Raw genomic sequence first — 27,463 nt, 5'->3', positions numbered from 1 at the left:
GATTCCTGCCTCGTCATTACCCAGCAATGTTCTTAACTATGCTGGGATAAAGAAAAAGTGTATTTATCTACTGTGATGCTTGATGCACATTCTCTCTTATAACTATCAACATAAACTGATACCCCTGAGAGGAACCCATCTCCACAGTGCCTTGAGGCTAATATGCCCCAAGGGCAACACTTGATGCCAGCAATGCAGAGAAAAATCACCGAGGTGGTAGTGAAAGCACAGGGAACGACAGGGTGACGTTGAGCGCATCATTGTGTTGGACCAGGGAAGTGTGTTGGTAATGTAGGACCAGCTCTTTCAGAGAGGCGTATAGATAGTAAGGTTCAGCAAAGCCATAGCCTGTGGCAGTCTTGTAGATTACACAGTGCTTAGTGTCACCATCCACCCTGCAGAAGTAAGAAAACAGGGAGTTAGTATGAAAGTAATGGAAGTTACTGGAGACAGTTGTATGGGATACATAAAAAGAATTCGGCAGACATGATGTTGTTGATCTAGGAAGCCCTTTTTGTCAAAGTCTTCTACTTTTTGTTAACTACATTTTTTTAAGTATTACATTTAATCATTAAAAAAAGAAAGAGCAAAAACATTTTCCGTTGTCATAACAATAGATAATCCAACTGATCGCTGCACATTTACCTATTCTAGAAAAACTGTCAGGTCACATGATACAGCTAGACAACGTCAGTAAACAATTACAACAGTGTGTGTTTTTAAAAGAAAAGAAAAACATAGTAACAGGTAGAGATACAGATCAAGTATGAGTGAATTTTATATGTTTGTGTACAGCAAAGTTATAACCATGGGACCAAAGACCTATTGAAATGTCTGAAGCCAATTTAAATTATCTTACACTTGGGATTCACTTGACATCCAATCCAGTTTATCATACAAGCAGTAACAAATAAAATTAATCCAAACTGATGATGCTGTTGTCCTTTTAGGTTTAATTTGGAAAACTTAAAAAAAAAAGGGGGGGGGGTTTCTAATTTTCGTTAGCTTTTACTAAACATATATTTTCCCCTCTGAATCCTCACAAAATTATGTAAAGTGATGGAAAATCCCCTCCAAGTTTATCAATTAGTGTCCTAATTTCAGAAATAATTTATAATTTATATAGAATTTCCATACTTTCCCAGCACTTATAGGGAACATACTATAAGGCGTACATTATTCTTTACAAAGCCGTATAATTTTTACATTAGGTATGATGGGATTGCAACTCTAATTTGAAAGAAAAATAAACCAATACCCACCAAATTATATATTTCTGTAAAGCAGACAACACAGACTATCGTATTTTTTGGGCACCCTTAATGCAGCTATTTCGCCACCAATCACTGTCAAAAGTGGCGGCCAAAATTATTTCCTGTGCTTTTTTTCCCCACCAACCAAATTTTTTTTGCACGTGGTATGTGTTACGGCAGAGAAACCCAACCAAAATGGTTTAGCTGCATCTCCTGATTATGGAAATACTTCACATCCTTGTTTTTTTTTTTTTTTTTTCTTTCTAGAGGGCCATATTGGCTCCTTACATATAGTACCCTATAGGGTAGATTTCTTTTTATACTTATGGCTATATATAAACGGGTTTGGGGGGTTCTGAACGGGAGCAGGAGGGCTATACCTTTTAGATGTTGTGTTAGGGCAATAGGATGTAAGGTTTTTTCTTTTTTTTTTTATAATCTTTTTTATAATTTTGTTTTATTTTATGTATATTTTTTTTTAAAATTGCACGATTATGTCACGGACTGGGTCCAAGCTGATGGCAGAAGGACCCAGCGCGCCCGATGGTTGTTTGCAAGAGTCTCGATGCAGCAGTGGAGTCTGGGGCAGGGCCTGGTGCAGGGTGACCACACTCACCCAGGCGTTGAGCACCTAGGAAGTGCAGCCAAACACCAGCGCCCTGATATGGCAGCAGATGTAGTCCAGAATAAAACGAATCCTGCAGGCACCCAGGAGCAGGCATGAAGCATATCACACTGATCACGAGCAGGATGCTGCAGGCTGGGAGAATGAAGGCTAAGCAAAGGGTTAATGTAGCAGACACATAACACAGCAAAGGAAAGGGAGACCAGGCAAGAAACATGATATAGAATATACATGAGAAGTGGCTAGAAACAAGATATGAATAGAGCAAAATATAAACAGGCACTAGATGAGGAATAAACATAACTAGACAAGACATACATAGTACAGGGCACAACAAAGGACAGGGAAGAAGGCAAGGAACACAGGGGAAGGAGTGAGGAGCCGGAACCCTCGGACGCTTCTCCTATAAGCAAGGATAGGACATATTAACAGGGACATGGGGAGAGGAGAGAGGAACCGGAATCCTCAGATGATTCAAGGAAGAAGGGCAAAGGTACATAAAGACACACAAACATGACTACAGAAACTAGCCTAGGACTACAAGATAACTATTGGAGATTTCGTCACATGATATGGCCATAGTATGCTTAGCCCACCACTACGCCAAAGTACTCCAATGACGGTGGGTCCTAACGCTAATCCCTGCTGACAAGATACAAAACAAACCACACATGTAAACCAAACACAGCACAGAGACATACCTTAGACTGCAGACTGCAGACTGAGACAAACAGAACACAGGTGGGGCAAACCTAATAAAGGAAGCAGAGCTGAAGCAAAGAGTCGGAGCAGAAGCAAGGAATGGAAAATAGAACAAAGCAAAAGGAAATCCAGGAATGGATCAAAGCAAAGCTGAGAAACTAAAGCAGGACAGATATGCAGCTCCGCAGCCTGGGCAGACCGTGACAGATTATCAGTGCAGTATGGTTAGAGGTCCTCTTAGGGACCTCTTAAACATGTTATTAATGCCAGTGATGTTTTCTTATTTATTGTATCTGTGTTTTTGTTTTTTTTTAGGGTAAATCAAGATTTCTTTATTTGTAATCTTTACAGGAAAAAGGGATACAGAAGGAAAAAAAGGGGGAAATGTGGGGTAAAACAGAAAAACAACGGTCGCAACAAGAGACCCACAGTAACATAGCTCAATACAAGAGGCAGAGTGCATTAGGGTAGCTCACATTGCGCATAGAGAGAGCCACACATCAAGAGACGTATGTAACAGTACATTGTAAAACGGGCAGATCACATAACAGCGCACTCGTGCACGAAAGAACCATACCACAAGAGGCAAAGTGGCACACATAACCCCTACTATAAGGGTTTGCAAGGTAGTACAAAGGGTACTGTGTTGTTGCATACGTGGTAGCTAGAGAAGCTCTCGTTCCAGCAGCCCCAAAGCTGAAGGGGCATCACTAAGGCGGGAAAGGGAGGGGGAAACACAGAGGGGAGGGGAGGGGAAGGAGAGTGAGAGTGAAGAAGAGAGAAGAAGAGAAAAAAAAAAAAAATACACACACAAACACCACAACAGAAACTACTACCCCACCGGGCCACCACAACCAAACGCCAAGGGAACACATCTCTGCGGAACTAATCCAATAGAGGGCGAATAAGGGGGCCTGCGATAAACTCCAGCCAGTGAAACCAAGTCTTCTGGTATCTCACCTCCGCACCCGTGGCAAGCAGGTGCAATTCCTCCAGGACCCTTATTTGCTCAACTCGGAGGACCCACTCCTTAAAGGTAGGCGGGGCAGGATCACCCCAGTGCAGCGGGATGAGCGCCTTAGCTGCTGTGAGCAGATGGCGCGTAATAGACCTGCGGAACCAACGTTCCGAGAGGGGGGTATGTAGGAGAAGGCAAAATTCCGGCGTGAACGGAACCACGCGGTCTGTGAGGCGTTGCAACTGGGTATGAACAGCTCTCCAGAAAGGAACTATATGAGGACACTGCCACCACAAATGCAGGAGAGAGCCTGGAGAGGCGTCACATCTCCAGCACCTGTTCGGCACGTCGGGGCGGTATACAGAAGTCAAGGCAGGGGGTCGGTACCAAAGGGCCAATAGCTTATATGACATTTCCTGGTCACCAGCACTCCTGGAGCAGCAATGAGTGAAGACACATATCTTCTCCCATTGTTCCGCCGTAAAAACGACCTGCAGCTCAGATTCCCACGGTCCCATATACACAGGGGGCACTGGGTTAAGTGCCCCAAGGAGCAAACCATAAAGCCGTGAGACGCCATGCGGCGGGAGCTCAGCAGCAACACACAGGTCTTCAAACACTGTGAGTGCTCGCGACATGTCATGTCTCCGGGGGAGTGACCGCACAAAGTTACGTAGTTGAGCATAGTGGAATGCGTCTAGAAAAGAGGGGGGTGTGCGGGGGGAAAGCTGATCCAGAGGCTTAAGACCCTCACTGGAGAGAAAAGCGCGGATCTCCGACCTCCCGCCCCCAGACGAGGCCGAGAAGAGGGCCCCACCCATCCCAGGGGGGAAATCAGGGTTATTTCGAACAGGGGTCAGCGGCGATGGCACCGAGGATAGGCGCGTCTTCTTAAGAACCTGAAACCAGACATCAAGAGTGGCCCGTATGAAGGGGTGAGGTAAAGCCGCTCCCCGGGCAGTAGGGGGTAGAAGCCATGGCAAAGAGCGCATAGGAAGGCCCAGTAAGGCGGTTTCAACAGCCACCCATTGTTTGTGTGCCGGGCTGTGGGACCATTCCAGCACACGGAGCAGATGGCACGCCCTGTAATAAGTGTGAGGGCAAGGCAGGGCCAGACCGCCCTTAGATTTGGGGAGAATTAGCGTGGCAAGGCGTACCCTAGGGGCCCGAGAACCCCAGACAAAGCGAACAAATGCCGTACGCAGAGAAGCGAAGAAAGAGGGGGGGACAGCGATAGGGAGGGTCTGAAACAGATACAGAAAACGAGGCATGACGTTCATTTTGAGCACATTGATACGACCCAACCAAGAGATCGTCAATGACTTCCAGGACCTCAGATCAGACCGGAGAGTAGTCAGTAAGGGTGAGAAGTTATATTGGAATAGTTGAGAGAAATCAGGCGATAACCAGGTCCCGAGATATTTGAGCTTAGAGTTACACCAGGCAAAAGGGAACGAGGTCCTCAGGGGACCGACCACCTCACGAGGAAGGTTTATGTTCAATATTTCGGACTTGGAGGCATTAATTTTGAAGTTCGTAAGGGCACCATATAGAGAGAACTCACGAAGGATATTGGGGAGAGAGATCTGGGGGCGCGACACCACGAACAGCAGGTCATCCGCGTAACCTAAAATTTTATGATGGGTACCCCCAGCTTGCAACCCACATATATCAGGGTTCATCCGCACGGCTTGGAGCAAGGGCTCAACAGAAAGCACAAACAGCAGGGGGGAAAGTGGGCAGCCCTGCCTCGTCCCATTACGGATAGCAAAAGAATCCGAGAGGGAGCCATTAACCCAGACGCGAGCTGAGGGAGAGGAATACAAGGACCGAATCCAGGTCAGTAGACCGGGACCGAAGCCCATATGCGACAGGGTGGACAGCATGAAAGGCCAGTCCACCCTGTCAAAGGCCTTCTCAGCGTCCGTGGAGAGCAGCATGGTCAGGGTGGAGGTGTGCTTGGCGTAGTGCATAAGTGAAAGGGCTCTGATAGTGCTGTCCCTGGCTTCACGCCCAGGGATGAAGCCCGTCTGATCCGGATGAACCAGCGAGCGCATGAAAGGCTTGATCCGGTTGGCAAGGATCTTGGCCAGCAGTTTCAAATCCGCGTTCAGCAATGAAATTGGGCGGTAGCTGCTGCATTGCTCCGGGTCCTTGCCCTCCTTCGGAATGAGAGTAATCGCGGCAGACAAAGTATGATCCGGAATACGACCGCCCGACAGAATAGAGTTGAAGGCACTCACAAAGTGAGGGCCCAAAAGATCTTTAAATTCCGAGTAGTAGCGTAAAGGAAGCCCATCAGGGCCCGGGCACTTCCCCGCCGGGGAGGACTTGAGGGCAAGGAGAAACTCTGGCAGTGTGATTGGGGAGTCTAGAGTGGCCGCCTCCTCCGGCGTGATCTTCCGTTTAACGGTCCTATCGAGATATGACCTAATTTCCAGGGACTGACTAGGAAGTGCGGGGCCGGAGGGGACCCCGCGAAGGTTGTAGAGTCCCTCATAATAACTCTGGAAACAGTGAGAGATATCAGAGGGGTGCGAGCGAAGGAGACCGCTCGAGGAGCGTATCTTGGGCACATAGGTCGGTTTCCGCGTGGCCCGCAAAGCCCGAGCTAGATATTTACCCGGGTTATTGCCATGCTCGTAATAAATTGCCTTAGTTTTCAGAAAAGAAGTGTGCAGTCGGCGATTGAGGATCGAGGCCAACTCGCCCCGGAGAGACAAGAGGAGCTGCAGGTCGCTTCCAGACACCGAGGTTTTGTGCGCCTGTTCTGCCAAGGCTATCTGGGCGTAGAGACTGTCTATCCGCTCCTGCCCTTCGCGTTTATGCTTAGAGCACTCCTTGATAAAATGCCCCCTAATGACGCATTTATGCGCCTCCCAGACCGTCAACTCAGGGGTACCCTGGAGGAGGTTATCCTGAAAATAATGGCGGAGAACCTCAAGTGACTCAGAGCGGACCAGCACATCCGATAAAATAGATTCATTAAGACGCCAGGAGCCCCCAGTAGGGCGGGGGAGAGGGGAGGTCAGGGAAAGGGACAGAGGGGCATGGTCCGACCAGGTCGTCGCCCCAATGGAAGAGCGGCGGAGGAGGTTGGCGAAGTGGCAAGGAAGAAAGAAAAAAATCGATACGGGAATACGAGTTGTGCGGCATGGAAAAGAAAGTGTAGTCCCTTGTATCAGGATGGAGAGCCCTCCAACAATCAACCAGCCTGTGGGTCGTAAGGAGTGAATGGATCCTGCGGAGGACGTGGCGGGGGGTCCGCGTAGTCCCAGAGGAAGGGTCTAAAGCCGGATACAGTGCTACATTAAAGTCACCCCCTAGGACTAGAATCCCCTCTTGAAAGCCATTAAGCTGCTGCAGTACAGAACGAAGGGCAAGGTGTTGGCCTCGGTTAGGGAGGTAGACGTTCACCAGCGTGTACATTTGGTCCGCGATCGTGCCCTTAACCAATAAATAATATAATTACGACGCCTGAGGCGCGGAAGGGTAACTGGGCAGAAAAAAGAATGGCCACTCCCTTAGATTTTGCCAATGGGTTATTACTGAAAAAAACGGTGGGGTAAGAGCGGCAGGAGAGCCTAGGAGCCCGAGACCCCAGGAAGTGAGTCTCCTGGATAAAAGCGATGTCTACCCGACCTCTGCGAAGATCACGGAAAAGGGAGGAGCGTTTCTCAGGGGTGTTGAGGCCCTTGGCATTAAGTGAGAGCAGATTAAGCCCGTGGGTAGGTAGAGTCGACATTGAACAAACAACAAAACACACACAAAAATAAAAGACCCAACAACAACAAAAAGAAGGAGAAAAAAAAAATAATAAAATAAAATAAAAAGGGGGGGGTAGAGAGAAGAAAGGGGGGGAGAAGAGAGAAAAGGAAGCAGGAGGAGGAAGGAGGGAAGGGGAACCGCGGAGGGCAAGGGTAAGGACAAGAAAAACACAGACGCCCGACGGGTAGTATACCCCCGACAGCAACAGGGCGCCCCTGTGCAGGGGAGATGTCAAATCCGGAAGGAAAGGTGAAACTACAGAACAGAAAATAAACACAAAAATGAGTGAACCATGTGCAGGCCGCCGCCCGCTACCTTTTACTAGAAAGAGCAACAAAAGCGATAACAAAAAGACCGCTATGCAAACTAAAACATAACAAATGAAAAGGGACATCATAAAGATCTCAGGAGTCGTCACCGAGGAGAGGAAAGGCCAAGTGTCGTGGCCAGAAAAATAATAAGAAAATAAAAGTAAGTAAACATAAATATATATAGATATATTAACGTACATGCATATACATAACAATACATCAAAACGTATGGAGGTAAGCTAGTGTGATGTGGTGTGTGAATCGCCCGCAGGCACAGGCGTAAGACACAGCATCGAAAAACAGCGAAAGGAGGCAGCGCATCTGCGCAGGCAGGGCGGACCACGCCAGCCAGCCTAGAAATGCATGGACAGGCGTACCAGCGCGGCGCAGCATGCGCAACGCCCGCAGGGACAGGGTACAGACTCTGCCCATGTGGGGGCCCGAAGGCAACAAACCCGCAGGAGAGGGCTCCGTGAGATAACAGTCCATACGTGGTGAAGCGTGAGCGCTGTCTGGGCTGTATAGGTGGAAGCATATGTAAATGTATATGTGTTCCACAAAAAAAAAAAAAAAGGGGGGGGAAACCACTGTGCCACTGTGCATGCATATAACCAGCGAAAGAGGGTGACGCAGCTGCGCAGGCAGTGCGAACCACATCACCCCACACATATAGGCATAAGCAGGCATATAAGTGTGATGTGGTATGAGCGATGCCCGCAGGTATAGGCCCAGGACAGAGGCTCTGCCTATATAGAGGGGGGGTGTGTGTGAGAGCTCAGGCGCCCATAGCCGCAGTGTCGTGTGTGGGTGTGCGTTTACATAACTAAAAAATAAACAGAAAATCATGCCACTATACACACGGAGAAGCAGGGGGGGGGTCCGGCAGACACGAGCAACAGAAGGTACAATGCGGACACGTCACCCCTGTCCCCCAAACCCACGCGGAGGGTGGGGGCGGCAGAAGGGCCACGGGGACCAAGTAATGCAGAGGCCCGAAACCTCCCATAAACAAATAAAAACAAAGGGGAGAGGGGAAAGAAAGAAAAAAAAAAAAAAAGGATAAATAAATAAATAAAAGGGGTAAACAGGACAGTCTAGTCTAAGTAAATAAACAAAAATAAATTGCCACGACAGGCAGGTAGTGAGTGCGGTGCAAAGTCTTCTACTCCTCTATCGGGCCTATACGTCGAGAGGCCAATAAGGCAGGAGGATCAAGCGGAGAGCTCCGTCGCGTGTCAGGGCGCCGAAGTCTACGAGGCCTGGGTGGAGGACCAGTGGGACGGCCAGGAGCCGCAGATAAATCCACCCAGTCAGGGATCTGGAGGTCCGGCAAGGCCAAGAACCGCAGCACCTCCGGGATATCGTGGTGGTAACGGATAGTCAGGGACCGGTTGGCATGTCTGACGACCAAGGCGAATGGGTAACCCCAGCGGTATGGTATGCGGAGCCGCCGTAACTCCGATAGTAGGGGACGAAGAGCCCGCCTCGCCCGGAGCGTCAGGTCAGAGAGGTCCTGGTAAAAGGAAACCGGGTGTCCATGAAAGGACCACTCACCAACCTCCCTGGCGCGGGCCATGATGGATTCCTTGAGGCGGAAGTCAGTCAGATGGCAAATTATGTCCCTAGGAGGGGACCCCGGCTCTCCACGGGGGCGACGAGCGCGATGAGCCCTATCTGCAGGCACGTGGGTTTCCAACGGGCGGTCCAGGAGGCCGTTGAAGATCTTTCTGAGCAGGCCGATGACGTCCTCCGGCGCATCCGATTCTGGGACCCCCCGGACCCGAACGTTCTGCCTCCGGCTACGATTATCGATGTCCTCGACCCGCCGATGCAGCTCTCTGAGGTAAGTCGCGTGGCAGTCATCAAGTCGTTGAGTGGACGCGACGGCAAGTTTCTGCTGAGTCGCCGAGTCCTCCAAGGTCAGGACCCTCTGTTCCAAAGCGGAGAGATCCGTGCGCAAGGCCGAGACTTCGTCGCGGACCACCTGCTTGAGCTCGGCGATGAGAAGAGAGAAGTCAGCCTTCCATGGTGCCGAGGAGAATAGCTGCACAACCTCCGGAGGGTGAGATGATGGAGGTGGATGCGAGATGGAAGCCGATTCCTCCGCGGAGGAAGAGCTGGCTGGAGATGCAGCCTCGTGGTCCCCTGAGGCCTGCGAGGCCAAGTCAGCCGGAGTATATTCGCGGAGAGAAGCCGAGGAGGACCGGTGACGATCCACGGCAGGAGAGGGGTCAGAGACCATCTTCTTATTGCGTCCCATGCTAGTGTAGCGGTCAGGGAGTTTAGGAGAACGAGCGAGCAGCGGCGGAGCAACTAGCTCATGCGGCCATCTTCCTCGGTGGCCAGACACGCCCCCCTTTTGTTTTTTTTAATGACCAATGACCACATCATGCAAAAAATCAGTTTACTTTCTTATTTAAACTGACGTCGAGGGATTTAGCAACACCGAAATCTGCAGCAAAGGCACTCGGTGACACCGAAAACCCTTCCTAGGGCGGAGAGATTTTGCCTCAAAAAGGCAAAAAAAACAGTTTCCAGGATGGCCTTTCTAGGTACTGCAGTACGCATTCAACCACGCAAGTCAATGAAGCCCAGCTGTTTTTTTTTTTTCTCACAATGTGATAAGTAAAATATGAGAGGTTTATTTTTATGAGCAAGTGCTAAAATTAGTGCTGTATCGTCCCAAAAACACAGACAAGGAAAAAGTTTAAATATTAGCATTTGAAATATGCAATTTTCTTCCATATGTTGGTGTAAACAAGATTTCCCTTTTCCATGTTTGATATATCCTCTATTTTCAGACATAGTGTTTTTTGTTTAGAAATACATAAAACCTATACTAAAATAAATTAGAGTAAAGAATAGTGTAGTTGCTAATGATTAACAATGACCCAATTTATGTTTGGCAATATTCCCTGAATACAGATATACCCACATACATATTTTGTAGTGTTCTAGAGGGGCGGATCCATCCCTTACATTGTACCCTATATAGTAGTATTTTTAATACTTCTGGCTTAAGCGATCGGAGTGAACGGATGGGATGTTTTGGTTTTTTTGCTTACTACATGTAGTGCTAGGGCAATGGGATCTCAGAGCTTTTTAATTTTTTGTATTATTTTGCACTCTGTGCAATATGGATAGAGATCCTTTAGAGAACACTTATACATCTTAGTAACATCACACTGACATCACTGAGCTCACTATATATTTTTTTTTACTTTTCTCTTTGTGGAAAGAGGGAGAAATGTGTTCAGCAAGCTGTTTCATTGACTTGCAATATGCGCGATCAGCCAGCAGGGGGAGCAATCAGATCCCAGCACGATCAAGACAGACCCTGCCAAGTCTTCCCTGTCCTCCATTGACCTTCTGGTGGGTGTCAACAGAAAGGAATGCCCAACCATGAATTTCTTATATAATGGTGAGCGGCATTACACACATCCGATCGTCAGGAAAGGGGGGCACTGACAGCCTGGCATCATTTGCCGGCGCATAGTGATTAGGGAGCATGGATGCCGAGGTCTGAAGTGCCAGACCTCGTGCTCCCTAACGTTGGTCCGGTTAGAGGGGGATTGCGATCTCCTCCACCAGCCCTGCTATTTGGAAACCTCCTACTCAGACCAGCGCTCATGGTGACTGGGTGTGCACTGCCCACAGGGACGCCTGATGCGCTGGGCTGGTTGCGGAGATCACGATCTTGCAGCTGCTTCGGCACTCCCCTGAAGACCGACCCGCTTGCCCCTTCCCCTATAGAATTGCTAATGTGATTCACCAGGGGGCCCTGAGAACGTGGGCAACTGCCAAGTGTGCCCATGCGTTTAGATGGCTACTGTAATGTTGGGCTGATTAGGGAGATCCAGGGGCATACCTAGAGTATTTGGCAGCTGGGGCGGATCCTGTGTGTGGCACCCCCACACACGCCCCTAAAGCAGCCTGCCTGCGCCAACGCTGCCCCTGAAGCAGCCTGTCCCTGGAAAAAGCATGTTTGTGCCAAGTCTGCTCCTGAAACAGCCTGTATATGCCAACTCTGCCCTTTTAGCAGCCTGCATGTGCCACTTCTACCATCCTAATCAGCCTGCCTGTGCCACCTCTGCCACCCCCAATCAGCCTGCCCGTGCCACGTCTGCCCCTAAACACTAACTTACTACTTACTGTATTTGCTCGATTATAAGACGACCCCCCAAAATCAAAATATTAATTTAGGAAAAAACAAAAAGCCTGAATATAAGACTACCCTATAGGAAAAAAGTTTTACTAGTAAATATTAATTCATGTAAACTATTTTTTCTTATTTAATAAAAGCTATGATTGAGAAAAATATATTTTATTTCCTTTTATTTGCCAACCTGCCCCCCAGTTATGCACATCTGCCCCCAGGCTTGCCACTCTGCCCCCAGAAATGCCTTATACCCCCCTATTTGCCAGTCTGCCCCATGATGTGCCTTTTAACCCTCTATATGCCACTCTGCCTCCAGAAATGTCTTTTACCCTCCTATATGCCACTGTGCCCCATGATATGCCTTTTAACCCCCTATATGCCCCTCTGCCCTATGATACGCCTTATACCCCTATATACCATTCTGGCATATAGGGGGTTAAAAGGCATATCATGGGGCTGAGTGGCATATAGGGGGTTAAAATGCATTTCTGGAGGTATATATATATATGCTAACAGCAATCACACTCCTATCAAGCCAAGGCAGCCAGTACATGCTGGAACCTGGGGATGATAGTAGTGTGATTACAGCCTCCCTATGCCATGCTACCACCACCACCCCCTTACACATCCATGCTATCATACACACACATTCACAAACATTTAAATACTCATTCATTCCATTAATCACACATACTCAAAAACCCTCCCAGACCCCCTTACCTGAACTGCAGATCTCCCACTCGCAGACTTCTGCAGGGGCCCAGCTGTGCGCGCAACTTCCCTGGCCCCGCCCCCAGAGCAAGGAGGGGGAGGTAGAGTTATGTGAGGACTGTGCTAGCTTCCTGTTCTCCTGCTGCTAGTAGCATAGACGCTGCTCGCGAACAAAGCCCGGTAAGCAGCACGGCCCCAGCAGAATGAGGTCTTATTAGAAGACGACCTCGATTATAAGACGAGCATTTGCTCTGGAAAAAACCTCGTCTTATAATCGAGCAAATACGGTACTTCATTCATTCAATCACCCACTAACATTCACTCACTCACCCCCCTTGCTGATTTCCCTGGTCCAGGGGCCGGCCGTGCAGACCTCTATGCAGCTTACTGCTGTGGCGACTGTATGAGGAAACTTTCTCCGCCCACGTTCCTGCTCCCCCCTGCACGGGAAAAGAGTTTCCTCATACATGCGTGGGCGCCACAGCAGTAAGCTGTAAGTAAGCAGTAAGATTCGTGATCTCCCCAACTAGTCCTGCAGCTGCTGATCGGGTGACTATGTGCCCCCTCGCAGCTGTGCCAGAGGTGAGTGTCTCTCTCGCCTCACCCTTCCTACGGCCCTGGATACAGGTGGAAGTATCTATCATGAAAGAACAGAAATCACAGCTTAGTATGTAATTATACTTACACCACTGAACAAGCATAACAGCCTTTTTGTCTGCTCTCCCGTATCAAGAACGTGCCATCCACCTTTCCAGCCAACATTTCCTCTGCCTGCTCGCGTTTCATTTTGCCCATGTACCAGGTGCGCTCCTCATGGTGTGGAAGGTCCTCCCCATCATCCATAATAGAATAAGGGCTACAAGAGACAGAAATAGTTGCTTTTGCCTTACAGAAAGGAGGAATGAGCCCTTCAGACACAGTTTTGTTTAAAAATAGCCCCCCCCCCCCGATTACTCCTATTTCAAAGACAAGATCAGATGCACTCGGCATACAACTTCTCTCCTGCTAGAGAAACACAGGCAGAAAACGTAGAAGCCACCTGGGTTTCTGTTTAGTGATTCATATGCAAAAAATGGTATAGAATATAAGGAATGGTATAATTTCCTGTGTAGTATTCTTATACATTAGATCATACTGTTTAAGTACAAAAACATGCAATGCTATTTCATTTACTAGCTTTTTAAATAAATGTTTTACTGAATGTATTCATTCATTGGGTGTTGTGACAGCATGGCTTACCGTGCTGTTCACATGTAACAATAAGTGTCTTATACAACTAATATTAAGTCAAGCCCATATGTAAAACTGGGGAAACAAACACTTTCAACACATATTACCTCATCTGCTCGTTGCATTAATACACATGATCTGAGGATAGACGGTAAGAGGTTATGACTAGATTGTACTGTGATTTGTGGCATTTAATACACTTACTCTTCTGGCTCATTCTTCATGTCCAGCCACTCATTAATGTCCTTCTGACGAGCACCTTTCCCAAGCAGCCAGCTAAATTATGAGGAATAAAAGATCAATGTCATTACAAGCAATGTACATTAGGTCGCAGTATGTGCATGTGTTATTGATAATGTAACAAGCTGCTACACAGTGAAACAGGAACTGTGTGCATTCAAGATTACTGAGAGTATGTAAATACAGCATGTTTTTACATAAAATCCCACCAATGGTCAGTGCAAAAATTATATTTAAATAGAGAAAGAAAAGAGAACCCACACTGAACATGGATGTGGGAGTATGGATTTGGAGCAACACTGAAAGCTTGTAAAACAGCGAAACTTTAAAAAAAAAATGCATACAAGTAATGAGACTTGGCAAAGGTAGGATAATTACAGAATTATGCTCCTAGAGAAAGAAAACAGGCACTGCCAGCTCAGACTCCTGTGGTACATACACTAGATACTGATCACGCAGTTTGCGCAGCTGCATAAGGTCAGGTTTCAGGCTGTTCATTTTCTTGTCAATCTCTCTGTTCTCTGTAGCCTGTTTCTTCAGGTCTTGCTCCAGTTTCATCTTGCTGTCGTGAATCTCTATTACCCGAGACTTGAGCTTCTCAGAGTTCATTAACATCCTGTGTGTATCAGATTAAAAGCGAGTGTTAACCACAGAATTTGATGGCGAGTAAGAACCATTCAACCCATCTATTCTGCCCATTTTTCCTGAGTAAGACTCTTATTCAGTCCTTGATCGTGTCTGATTCACGAAAGCGTTATGCCATTCCCATGCATGTTTAAATTATCTTACTGTATTAGCCTCTACAACTGATGGGAGGCTTTTCTATTAATCTACCACCCTCTCAGTAAAGTTAAATCTATTTACATTACATAGTAGTAGTAGTTTTAGATTAGGGTCTCTAATATTTCTCCTCCTGTACTTTGTTAAATCCCTTTATGTTTCCATCACACCTCATCTTTCCTGCAGGCCTTTAATATGGAGCTCTCTTAGTCTTTCATGATATTTTGTTCCGGCAAACCATTCACCATTTCAGTAGGTAAGTAGAACTCTCTCCAAAATGTCAATATCCTTCTGGATAAGGGGACTCCAGAACTGTACACAATAACTCTAGGTGAGGTCTGGCCAGAGGTCTATAAAGTGGCTGAACCACCACCCTCTTTTTGCTACTGATGCCTAGCTATACAACTCATCACACTGCTTGCTTTTTCTGATACTGCATTGCCTGCTTAAATAATTCCCTCTCTTCTATTATAACTGACAGAACAGTATGACCAATGCTATGACATTTTTACATACAAGTGCATTATTATACATTTATCAATATTAAACTGAAGCTGACACTCTCGGCCATTCTTCCAGTTTACTTATCACTTATTTACAAATCACTAACCATTTGGCTTGTTCCACCAGGGGTGTCTACACTATTGCAGGCCTTTGTATCATATGCAAAAGGTATGGGTCTCAATACAGAACCTTAAGGTACCTCACTAGTAACTTACCTCTGAATATACACCATTAACTACAACTTCCATTCAATTAACATCCAAACCAAATTTATTTATACTTCTATAACGGACACCAATAATCCAGATAGACCAGGGGCGTCCAACGTGCGGCCCCGCGGGCCAAATGCAGCCCGTCAGACTTCAAGGTGCGGCCCATGTGAGCAGGGCCAGACTGGCCCCGGGATTTCCCGGGAGACCAGCCAGTCCGTAGGCTGGCAGACCATCATTCAAAGCAGCCGCACAATGGCTGCTTTGAACTTCGCCTCCAGAGGGCGCTTTCAAAGCAGCTGTCATGCGGCTGTATGGCCGGCCGCCAAACTAAGTTAAAGCGGCCGGCGTGCACACACCATGCCGCCCAGTGGCAGCAGTGCCTCAGCTTTTCATCCCGCCCCTTTTAAGATGTGACGTTCAAGGGGGCGTGCTCACAGAAGAGTTCCTCCTGACAGGGAGAGGATAGTCACATCTGAGAACAGCAGGGAAAAAAATGTATTACCAAAAAAATAGGGGTTATAGGAAAAGGGGGGGGGGATTCCCTTGGGACACAAATTAATATGCATTATAAAGCTAAAAGGCCATATTTTCTCTAATTGAAAAACGAGTGCGGCCCACGCACACATACATACGGCCCACTGCAGAAAAAAACGTGGACACCCCTGAGATAGGCTATACTTACTGCTCCATTCACATCCAGACAATCTTTTCCTTTAGCATACTTTCCATTAATATCCCAACTACTGATGTAACATGTACTGGTCTGTAGGGCTGCAACTAACGATTATTTTCATAATCGATTAGTTGGCCGATTATTTTTTCGATTAATTAATCGGATAAAAAAAATAAATGTAAATAATAATTAAAATAATTTCATAAACAAATGTTAAATACAAACAGCAGAATAAAAAAAAAACTTTGATAAAATGCATTTCTTGTCTTTATTTCCCAACCAGCCCCCCCCAATTTATGCACATTTGAGCCCAGGATTGCCACGCTGCCTCCCAGACATGCCACTGTGCCTGATACGCCTTATACACCACTCCATCCTCCCCAGACATGCCACGCTGCCCTCCCCACATGTGCCACTCCACTCCATTCGCATCACACTGACACCATACTTTCATAAATAAATAGTGGGTTAATCTTCACTGCCCCCAGGGTTTAGATTCCCCTTAGTTTGCGCCCCTTTATCTCTAACTGCACCTTAAGTTAACTTTATTAAATTAACCCTCATTTCTCAGCATTAAATTAACCCTAAACACCCCATTAACCATAACTACCCCTAAATTAACCCTAAACACCCCATTAACCACAGCATCCCCTAAATTAACCCTAAAGACCCCATCAACCACAGCATCCCCTAAATTAACCCTAAACACCCCATTAACCACAACTGCCTCAAATTAACCAAAAACACCCCATTAACCACAGCTGCTCCTAAATTAACCCTAAACACCCCATTAACCATAGCTGCCCCTAAATTAACCCTAAACACCCCAATAACCATAACTGCCCCTAAATTAACCCCCACCTCCCCTAACTTTCAGCAGCCCAAATATTAATTTTATACTTAGTTAGATTAGTGTCACAGCCATGTGGTTCTGGAGAAGGAAGGGGCGGGGCCAGTTGTCACAGTGATTACAGGGAGGGACTGGTAAGTAGGAGCTGCTGCCGTGAGTCACTTAAACCGATTATATAATGAGTGTTTGCTCTGAAAAAACCCTCATTTTCTAATCGATAAAAATCGATTCAACTAATCGATAATGAAATTCGTTGGCAACGATTTTCATTATCGATTATCATCGATTTTATCGATAAGTTGTTGCAGCCCTACTGGTCTGTAAGAGTCTTCCCTGCAACATTTTTTGCCAAATAGTGCCATAACCAGCAACTTGTCAATAGGGACTAGCTAAATAAGTCTGGCAATGACTTTCAATAGCTTTGGATATATCCCTATGGACTTGTCCATTTTCACTTTGATGAGTTCAAGTTGAACTTCATGCTTTACATGTTTGCCTGGTCCTACTTTCTAATTGAGGTCCCTTCCCTTCATCTTCCTCTATAAAATTGGAGCAGTAGTATTTTAGGTAGTCAGCTAGATCTTTATCCTTATTTATGTGACTTGCTTCAGTTGTCCTTAATCTAAATCCTGCTGCTTTCAGTATCTCCTAAAATATTTCAGTTTTTCCTGGACTCCATTTAAAATGTCCAGGCCTACAAGATTCATCTACATATCTTTCCATTTTAGAAAAAATAGCGTTTCTAAAATATTTAAATACCTTAGGTTGCATTGCATCCCTCCAAAATGTTGTCATTATACTGTATTAAACTATACTGATTGATGATCACTGGAGCCCAAAAGCTATCCTACAGTGACATTCGAAATCACATCAGCATCTTTCTGCCTCATACGCAACTTTCAAATCCTCTCTGAAAACCCACCTGTTCAGGAAAGCGTACAACACTCCTTCCCAGTACTCCTAACCATCATAAATCAAGCCATCTGAACAATCAACAGCTTCAACACATCATTGGAACCAGATCAACTCATCCCCATCCAAGCAGTCCTTTCCTATTGTCTCACTTCCCCCTCAACCACCGACTAGATTGTAAGCTTGCAAGAGCAGGGCCCTCCTCTCCTTTGCACCAGTTTGTTATTGTATGTGTTTTCGTATGTGAAATAGTTCTCACTAACAGCGCCGCAAAATCTGCCGGCGCTTTATAAATAAATGTAATGTAACTTAATATCTTGGTGTGACAACATCCCAATCGTTTTGCTCATTGTATCAGGTCTCAGTAACCACCACCAAATCCACATTCTCACTAGTTACCAATGCTGTATATCCTAAACTGCTCTAAGTCTACTGTTTTTCAACCTATGTGTCACAGATTTATATTGACTTAATTTATACGTGCTGTAGGGCCCCATTGGTTCAGCTAGTTTAAATACCTGTTCTAAAACCACTGAACCACTTAATATATAATAATATACATATATTTTTTTTTTAATTATATATATATATATATATATATTGTGACAAACCCTATAGCATGAGGGCCATACATGTCACTTTTAGGGGTCCTAAGCACAGTCCTCTAGGGCAATCAGAGTCAGGAACAGCAGCTTTAAACAAAACAGCGCTTTATTTTAACCACTTAAACCCCAAAAACCAAATCATAAAAAGAAAACCTAGCTCCCAATTGGAGCCCTCTCTAACTTAACTATGCTGGTCTAAACTGACCGGCCTAATCACCCACTACCTCAACCTCCCAGCCAGACCCAGCTACGCCAGGCTCTGGAAAACCTCCCCCAGACAGCACACAAAATGTCCAGGCAGGTATTGCCTCACTTGGCTCAGGGATTGTCTTGTTCAGGGCCTCTCCTTGCCCTGGGAGTGCAGGGAACTTCCTCTTCCCCCAACAGTCTCTCTGAGTCTCAGGCTCCAGGGGTTTTTAATGCCCAGCACCTGTGCCTGACGCCAGCCCCATAGGAATCCTGGACCGGATCCTGCAGACTTCTTGCCTCCTGGAAAACCCGGCATGGAATTTCCACAAAATAGGGAAACGGAGCACTGGCCCACCCTGCTCTCCAATTGCTCCACCCCAGGGACCCATATGTGTAATCTGCATAGCAGCTGTACTCAGATGCCATGCTAATCATCTCCCTGGGGTTCACAGTCTCACAATATATATATATATATATATATATATATATATATATATATATATATATATATATACATATACATATATATATACATATATATACACACCGTATTGGCTCGGATATAGGCCGCACCCTAAAAGTTTGGTGCTTTTTTAAAGAAAGTTTTTTTCTTTAAAAAAGCACCAAAAAAACATGCTGCCACTCTGTCTTCCCCCCCCCCCCCGAGATATGCTGCCACTGTCCTCCTCCCCCAGAGATATGCTACCACTGTCCTCCTCCCCCCAAGATATGCTGCCACTGTCCTCCTCCCTCCCCGAGAAATGCTATCACTGTCCACCCCCCGAGATATGCTGCCACTGTCCTCCTCCCTCCCTGAGAAATGCTATCACTGTCCTCCCCCCCCCCGAGATATGCTGCCACTGTCCTCCTCCCTCCCTGAGAAATGCTATCACTGTCCCCCCCTCCCCGAGAAATGCTGCCACTGTCCTCCTCCCTCCCCAAGAAATGCTATCACTGTCCCCCCCCCCGAGATATGCTGCCACTGTCCTCCTCCCTCCCCGAGAAATGCTATCACTGCCCCCCCCCCCCCGAGATATGCTGCCACTGTCCTCCTCTGCCCCCCCGACTTACAGGAGCAGAGTATCGGGGGAGTAGGATGCAGGTCCCCTGCACCGCTGCGGGTGATCTGTATCCTAACCCGGCTGCCTGCCCGGCGCCCGGGACTGCATGTCCCGGCCGTCGGGCGCTAGACCCCGAATATAGGCCGCACCCCCACTTTAAAGACTTAAAGTGGGGGGAAAAAGTGCGGCCTATATTTGAGCCAATACGGTATATATATATATATATATACACACACACACACACACACACACAGTTCATTTTACTCCAAATAAGACTAGTGTGTTAAATAAAGCTAAACGCTTGTTCTTGACACCACTTCCCTAGTCATAACTTTAGGGCTGAAATGACTAATTGTCTAAATCGATAATGAAAATAGTTGTCAACGATTTTCGTTATGTATTAGTTGGTTGTTCGATTACATAGTTAGGCTGGAAAAAGACATGCGTCCATCAAGTCCAGATTTTCCCATATCTGTTTTTTCCTTGCTGTTGATCCAAAGGAAGGCAAAAAAAACCCAGTTGTGGCTCTTTTGCACAAACTAGGAAAAAAATTCCTTCTCGACTCCAGAATGGCAGCCAGATCTCTCCTTGGATCAAAAAGCTGTTTCCCTATAATTAAAAATGTATATCCCTGAATATTATATTTTTGCAAGTATACATCCAATTGTTGTTTTAAATGTCTGTATAGACTCTGATCAAACTACCCCTGCAGGCAGAGAATTCCACATCCTTATTGTCCTAACTGTAAAAAAAACCCTTTCCTTCGCCTTAAATTAAACATCCTTTCTTCCAGTCTAAATGCGTGACCACGTGTCCTATGCATAGTCCTGTTTACGAATAGATTTCCACACAATGGTTTGTATTGGCCCCGAATATATTTATATAATGCTATCATATACCCTCTGAGGCGCCGCTTTTCTAAACTAAACAGATTTAAATTAACTAACCTTTCTTCATTAGTTGGTCTGGGTGTAGCCCGCACTATCGTTTTAAAGTTAAACTTATATCAGACTGATGCTACTTTTGAGCTGAGTGGAGAAGACGTGCCAGGCTGCTGTGAAGTATGTATTAACTCCCTCCCACCCTTCGGTCTAATCTGGTCCCCAGTTGCTCCCTCTTATCCCATTATTAACTCCCCTGGGCCCCTCATTAACCCCCTCCTGCCCTCCGGTCAAAAAAAATAAAACTACCTCTCTCCTACCTCATCCGGTCGCCACTCTCTCTCTCTCTCTCTCTCTCTCTCTCTCTCAACTCATCACTAACTCCCTCCCACCCCTCTGTCTGATCCGATCCCCAGTTGCCATCTTAACTTTACCACTCCCCTCTTAAAATTATTTCAAATAATCGAAAGACTGCATTTTTTAAAATCTGATTTAATAGAAAAACTAATCGGCTAACTAATAGATTATGAAAATAATTTAGTTGCAGCACTAAAAATGTCTAATTCTTTGAATCTTACGTCAACTCTTCCATACACTGGTAAAACATACGGTGGCTACAACCTGCAACAACTAAATCGATAGAGTCTTTAATCGCTAATGAAAATCATTGTCAACGATTTCCATTAATCGATTAGTTGAACTCATTTTATCAAATATAAGATGAGGATTTTTTCAGAGCAAATGCTCTGAAAAATACCCCTCATTTCATAATCCGACCTCAAATAGATGTTGGACTATAGCACTAAGTTCCAGATCCCCCGCAGCCCTGCAGGAGACCTGGTTCCTCCTCTTTGGCAGCCAGTTGGGTGTCTGTGCGATTCGTGCAGACAACCTCCGCTACTACCCTCCACTTCTGCCGGGGCTTCCATGATGGAGTGCCAGTGTGACATGACCTTCCGGTGTTCCATCATAGAAGCCCCAAATGGAAGTGGAGGGTAGTAGCACTGGTTGTCTGGCTGCCAGAGAGGCGTATCCTCCACAGCGCAGCAGGGGACCTGGATCTTGCTCTCTAGCAGCCGGTGGGCATCTGCGCAGACAACCTCTGCTACTGATCGCCACTTCCGCTGGGGATTGTATGATGCAGCACTGGCGTGACGAAGTTCTGGTGCTCAGTCATAGCAGCTCCAGCGAAAGTGCCAGCCAGCAGCAGAGGTTTGTCTACGCACGTTGCACAGACGTTCACCGGCTGCCCCCACTAGACACCAGGGAGTCTGGAGCACGGGGGACAAGTCGGTAAAGGGGAAGCAGAGTTGCAAATCTGGGGGTATAAGGCATTTCAGGGGCACAGTGGCATATCTGGGGGTATAAGGCATATCTGGAGGGCAGAGTGGCATATAGGGGTATAAGACATCAGGAGGGCAAAGTGGCATATGGGGGTATAAGACATGTCAGGGGGGCAAGCCTGGGGTCAGATGTGGATAACTGAGGGGCAGGTTGGCAAATAAAGGAAAATAAAAACAAGAAATGCATTTTTCTCAATTATAGTTTTTATAAAAAATATGAAAACGTTTACATGTGAATTAATATTTTTTTTTGGTATTAAAATCTAGTTTGAGAAATAGTGTTTGGGTTCTTTTAACCCCCTGTGACAATGGCTGATTTTATTTTTTGTACCCTTCATGACAATGGCTGTTCTACCATTTCTGCAGTGCTCATGTTTAGCTGTAATTTTCTTCTTTCCCGTTTACTGAACCCACACAAGTTCTATTTTTTTTTCAGGACAAGACAGGCTTATTTAGATGACATTATTTTGATTGTATCATATCATTTACTAAAAAAAAAAATTTTCTGGTAATTCTTCCCCCATGTGCTATTTCGGGTATCTTTGAAGCTAGTCAATGCAATTTACCCCATCAAACCATATATTTATGAAGACTAGACATCCAAGGGTATTTCAAATGCTAGTATTTTAACTATTTTAACTGCAATAATTCTACCACCAGTCTTTATCAAACTTTGTGGTAGTAATTTTTTTTGCGTTTTTTTTTTTCCCCACACACATTTTACTTCATATATGAATTACCAGGTCCTGGTATATGTCACTGTCACACCCCTATATATGTTCAGCAACATCTCCTGAGTACAGTGATACCATCCATGCATGTGTTTGCCTGGCTGTTTTGGGGCAAAAAGGCCACATTTGAGGCATGCACATTTTTCAATGTTGAACTTTATTTGGTGATCCACCGCCCATGCCCTATTTGGTACATCTTTGAGCCTGGCCAATTCAGTGCACCCTATAAAACCATATATTTTTGAGAACTAGAAACCACAGGGTATTTTAACTCTCCATGCACTAATTCTACCACCAGCCTTTGTCAAAGTTTGCAGTAGTGTTTTTGTGTGTATTTTTTCCCACACACATTGTACTTTAGGTATGAATTTACAGGTCCTAGTATATGCCACTGTCACACAACACTCCAATATATGTTCAGCAACATCTTGTGAGTACAGTGATACTCTACAAGTATGGGTTTGTCGGGTTGTTTGGGGGCTAAAATGCCACATTTGGGACGCGTGCATTTTTCAAATTGGAAATCAGACACGTGGTCATCCTTCTCCATGTGTTAATTGGGACATTGTTGAATCCCGGCCAATTCAATTTACCCCATTCAGGGTCTGGAAAGACCCTCCTAGGAACTCTTTTCAACGAATTAATTTAGTTTGCAGGACGCGCTGCAATCTTGCGAGTGGCAAAATCACTTGCAGTGGCAGTTGTGACCTTTCTCCGGAGCGGTCACAGTGTGTCCTGGGGTGGGTGTTCGATGTCGCTGAATGCCTCGCTATCAAGGCATTTCAGGGACACCACTGAAGTTTAGGAGGCGATCATTTATCGCCTCCTAAACTCTTAAAATGGGTGTCCGCCGAGGGAGGGGCCAGACATGACCCCTGTTGCTGATCTCAGTGTTGCTGAATTCTTCAACATCGAGGCATTACAGCAACACCGGTTGGGTGCAGAAAGCGAACATAGATTGTGCTTTATGAACCCATTTTAAGTCTTGAATGTCCTGACGCGTCAATTGTCATTAACCTTTTGTTTTCACGTGACGTCAATTGTCATCAAGGGGTTAAGATATAGCTTTTATTATTATCAGTAAAATAAGAAGGTGATTAGAGAAATGCCATTGTGATAAAGAGATAAAAAAAGTGTTGTGTGTACAGAGTACGTTAATTTTAAGTTTTTTATTCTGATATTTGTTTTTAACACCCAGTTTGTTCATTAAATGATTTTAAATAAACATGTGCATATTGTTTTTTATCTGATTAATCGAACAAATAATCAGCCAACTAATCGATAATGAAAATAATTGTAAGTTGCAGCCTTACTTCAGTTCCTTACCTTGTTTACTGAAAACCATAGATACGAGTTCAAAACCACTGTGCAATAAAAGTAGATATCAACATACCATTTACAATCATATATAAACGAGCGCCAGATAAACCCACTTTAAACATCTTAGTCAGGGGTCTCCAAACTGTAGCCCACCATGTGTTGAATGTCTACCTCTCCCATAATGCTCTTTCAGCTAAGTGGGTGGCAGAGAAGTATGGCAGATGTAGTCCTGCAACAGCTGGAGGGCCGCAGTTTGTAGACCCCTGGATTAGATGGAAATATTCCATGAATGGTCAACTGAACAAGTGACAAGAGGACAAGAATACAGATGCAGGGGAAAGCTAAGGTGGAACAGAATCAAGTAATGTTTGGGCCTACCCTAATGACAGAGGGATATTTCCATTTGTATCATAAGATGCTTGGCATTGTTTTTGGGTTAAAAAGATAATCAGAAAGTAGATTGTATTGACATACATATGATGTCTGACAGGCATCACATGATGCAAGTGAAACCAACAAATTCACACTGTAAAAAAACAACATTAATAAAAATGAGCTAAAGCAAATCTAAGATAAAGGTGGAACTTGGACCCTTGTTAAAAAGATTTCCATAAGGCTCATAAAGGGTCTTACTGTAAAATATTGTCAATATGGTTAGATTATAATTCCAGTTATGTCAATGTGCTTTGTGCTGAAGCATGTGACTGATTTAATTCCAGTATGTGTCACACATTCTTCTACAAAAATGTAAAACCAAGCACCTGGTTAAAATCACACACATCACCAGCCTCCATCAACGTAACATTGAACAAATGAACAATCCGCCACACTCTCACCTTTCAATCTCCTTATTGTTACCCTCTCTTCGGCACTTCTCAATGTATTCTTTGCTACATCTCTCCTGTGTCTGACACTGTTCTTCAAAGATTTTTATTGTTTCTTTGAAGGCCTCTATGGCTGTTCGCTTCATCTGTAGCTCCTGATGCGTAGAAAGGGCAAAAAGTTAGACCTGGAAAGCATCATATCTAGCTGGGGAGAAAGGCTCATATTACTACCTGAGTTGTCCTGGTGTATTCCTCATACAATGTATCAAACTCCCGACTCTTATCTCTGTACTGCTGGTTATAAAGCTTCAACTGCTCACCAACTGCCTCAACGCTGTCCTCCTTCACAATCTGGTCCTAAAATGGTACATTTTATATTTGTGAGAGGTTGTTGAATTACAGCATTCTGAGCAATATCCTTCAGCAAGAAAAAAAAAACCAATTACTTGCTGGTATTTAGACATTGGATAAAGTAGCTTGGTGTCCAATTTGGCATTGTACTGGGCTAGAGACTCATGCCGGTAGTGAGCAATTAGTGCCACCACTGATGTAAAGGTGAGAGGGTCAGAGAAACCATACATGCCATCACGATGGAATATCTTGATCAGCTTGTTGTTTCCACCTTTCCTAAGGGTTGAGAAGAGACATAACATATCTGTAGATTACTCTGGTCAAATACAGGTAATGAAAACCCACACTGTTCACTAACATGGTAATTTTCAACAGGTTCTTGCACAAATAATTGTGAATCAAGCCATAGTGAACTTTTTCTAAAAGATCTGCCTCTACCAATATACAGTGTACATCATCACCCAGACACTATTTTGGTGTAACTATGATGTATTGTTATAGGAAGACTACAGAAGTACTACATTTCAGAACTAAAATAAAATCATTCCATAATCTCACTCCATTCTAACAATTGTACAATTTGATACACTCCATTTGTCAACAGATTAGTCTGAACCGCTTTACCCAGTTAACGGACTTGTCATCAAAACACCTTTCCAGAGTCCAAGAAAGTCGTTGCACTGTGAACGCTTTGCCCAAGGTAGCCCTTGTATGGTTCGATTAGCTACAATTTGAGCAACCATGCCACGTTCAAAGTCACTTAATTCCCCTTTCTTCCCCATTCTGATGCTCGGTTTGAACTTCAGCAAGTTGTCTTGACCACGTCTACATGCATTTGGTTGCTGCCATGTGATTGGCTGATTGGCTATTTGTGTTAACAAGCAATTGAACAGTTGTACCTAATAAAGTAGCCAGTGAGTGTATACACAGAAGAAAATACATTTTTGTGTGAGGGCATCCACTTCCAGATGCTGGTATCTTGGCTGCAGGAAAAAGAATAGGTAAAGCCCCTTGATACAGGTAGGTAGGTGCCAGAACTGATAGACAGGGCGTTCAATAGTCATAAAATCCAAAACTCAGAGCTGCAAGAGTAGTCAAACGGCAAGCCAGGCCAAAAACCAATACAGAAGACGTCACACCAAATCAGGATACAAAATCAGGGTCCAAGTAACAAGCCGGGTGAGAAGATTGTAAACAATACTCTCAGGAATGCAACGATGCTACAGCAACAAAGTGCAGTCCTAAAGTGAAGTTCTGGTCCTTAAATAGTCTACGTAGCACGAAATAGAGAAGGCAAAATCAGAATGCATTGAGGTCATGCAGGGTTGTCTGATGTGACTCGCGAGCTGGTGCATGTGATCACACATAGCTTGTTATGCCTAGTAGTAGTCTGCTGCAAGCACGGCATAGCAGAGGAGGTAGCGGGTGAGCTTTGGTACTCCCTGTTACCTCCGAAGATCCAGAGGGTGGCAAGGAAGGCAGAGAGGACCAGGAGCAGGTCTGCATCCCCCTAAGCACTGAGGTAAGTGCTTACAGCTGGGTTATGGTTATTACTTCCAGATTTGGTGAACATCACTTATCCTCTGGCTAAAGGGTGCCATTCTCCATGATGAACAGCCATTCTGCAGGAGATCTGCCATAACACTCTTAACACCCCAAATGCGTAAAGACAGAAGAGAAGCTAAAATTTGTTAAGTTCTTAAATTAATTCTTAGGGCTATATCCTGTTTAAAGTGTTCTTTTACCAGGTAGACCCAATCAATCTGAACCTTGGTATGGTGCTCACATACCTTGAATACTGGAATCTTTGAAATGTGCACCTTAACTATTACTACTGGTACATGCAAAAGCTAACCGCTGTGGATTTAACCAAGTTTCTCTCCACCTGCAGTTTGTCAAATACAGCCCACCACTCAGACGAGGATTTGGATTGGGCACAGTTGGACATATTTGGACTGAAGGAGTCAACACCACTTTAGTCTGATAGCTCTAAAATGTAATGTAATGGTGGACTTAGCCAATGAACCACAAATCTACAAATCTATAATTGGCCCTGGAACAGCTTTGTTCAGAAGGGTTACTCAAACTTTTTCCAGTTGAAAACCTACCCCTGGCTCTGCACGAGTCAGAGTGTAAACTACAGTTGTCTTAGGAGCAAAGCCCACAAACAAGCCTTCAAAAAAACATCTGCCCAGATACGAATAACCACCATACTGCTTATGTTGGGCAAAAGGGTAACTGTGGTGAGCACCTATGTAAAGGTCCGTGGG

The 27,463-nt window shown here is 45.3% G+C and overlaps 1 protein-coding gene across 1 annotated transcript in view; it reads right to left on the bottom strand.

The window, feature by feature from the left end:
• Nucleotides 1–205: 205 nt before the first annotated feature.
• The window catches only part of LOC149289518 (phosphatidylinositol 3-kinase regulatory subunit beta-like), a 42,819-nt gene continuing 15,561 nt past the window's right edge, over nt 206–27,463 (bottom strand). The window contains exons 9-15 of the mRNA XM_089490490.1: nt 25,289–25,469; nt 25,074–25,199; nt 24,855–24,997; nt 14,397–14,573; nt 13,922–13,993; nt 13,173–13,343; nt 206–395 (exon numbers count right to left, since the gene is read on the bottom strand). Of these exons, the coding sequence (XP_089346616.1) occupies nt 206–395; nt 13,173–13,343; nt 13,922–13,993; nt 14,397–14,573; nt 24,855–24,997; nt 25,074–25,199; nt 25,289–25,423 (1,014 nt within the window). The 5' untranslated portion in view covers nt 25,424–25,469. The remainder of the gene's footprint in view (nt 396–13,172; nt 13,344–13,921; nt 13,994–14,396; nt 14,574–24,854; nt 24,998–25,073; nt 25,200–25,288; nt 25,470–27,463) is intronic.

Source organism: Sceloporus occidentalis, unplaced genomic scaffold, assembly GCF_023333645.1.
Source record: "Sceloporus occidentalis isolate IW3139 unplaced genomic scaffold, rSceOcc1.0.p SCAF_45, whole genome shotgun sequence".
Taxonomy (NCBI): Eukaryota; Metazoa; Chordata; class Lepidosauria; order Squamata; family Phrynosomatidae; genus Sceloporus; species Sceloporus occidentalis.
The sequence above is the reverse complement of the archived record's forward strand: the minus strand, read 5'-3'. Positions and strand labels throughout refer to the sequence as shown.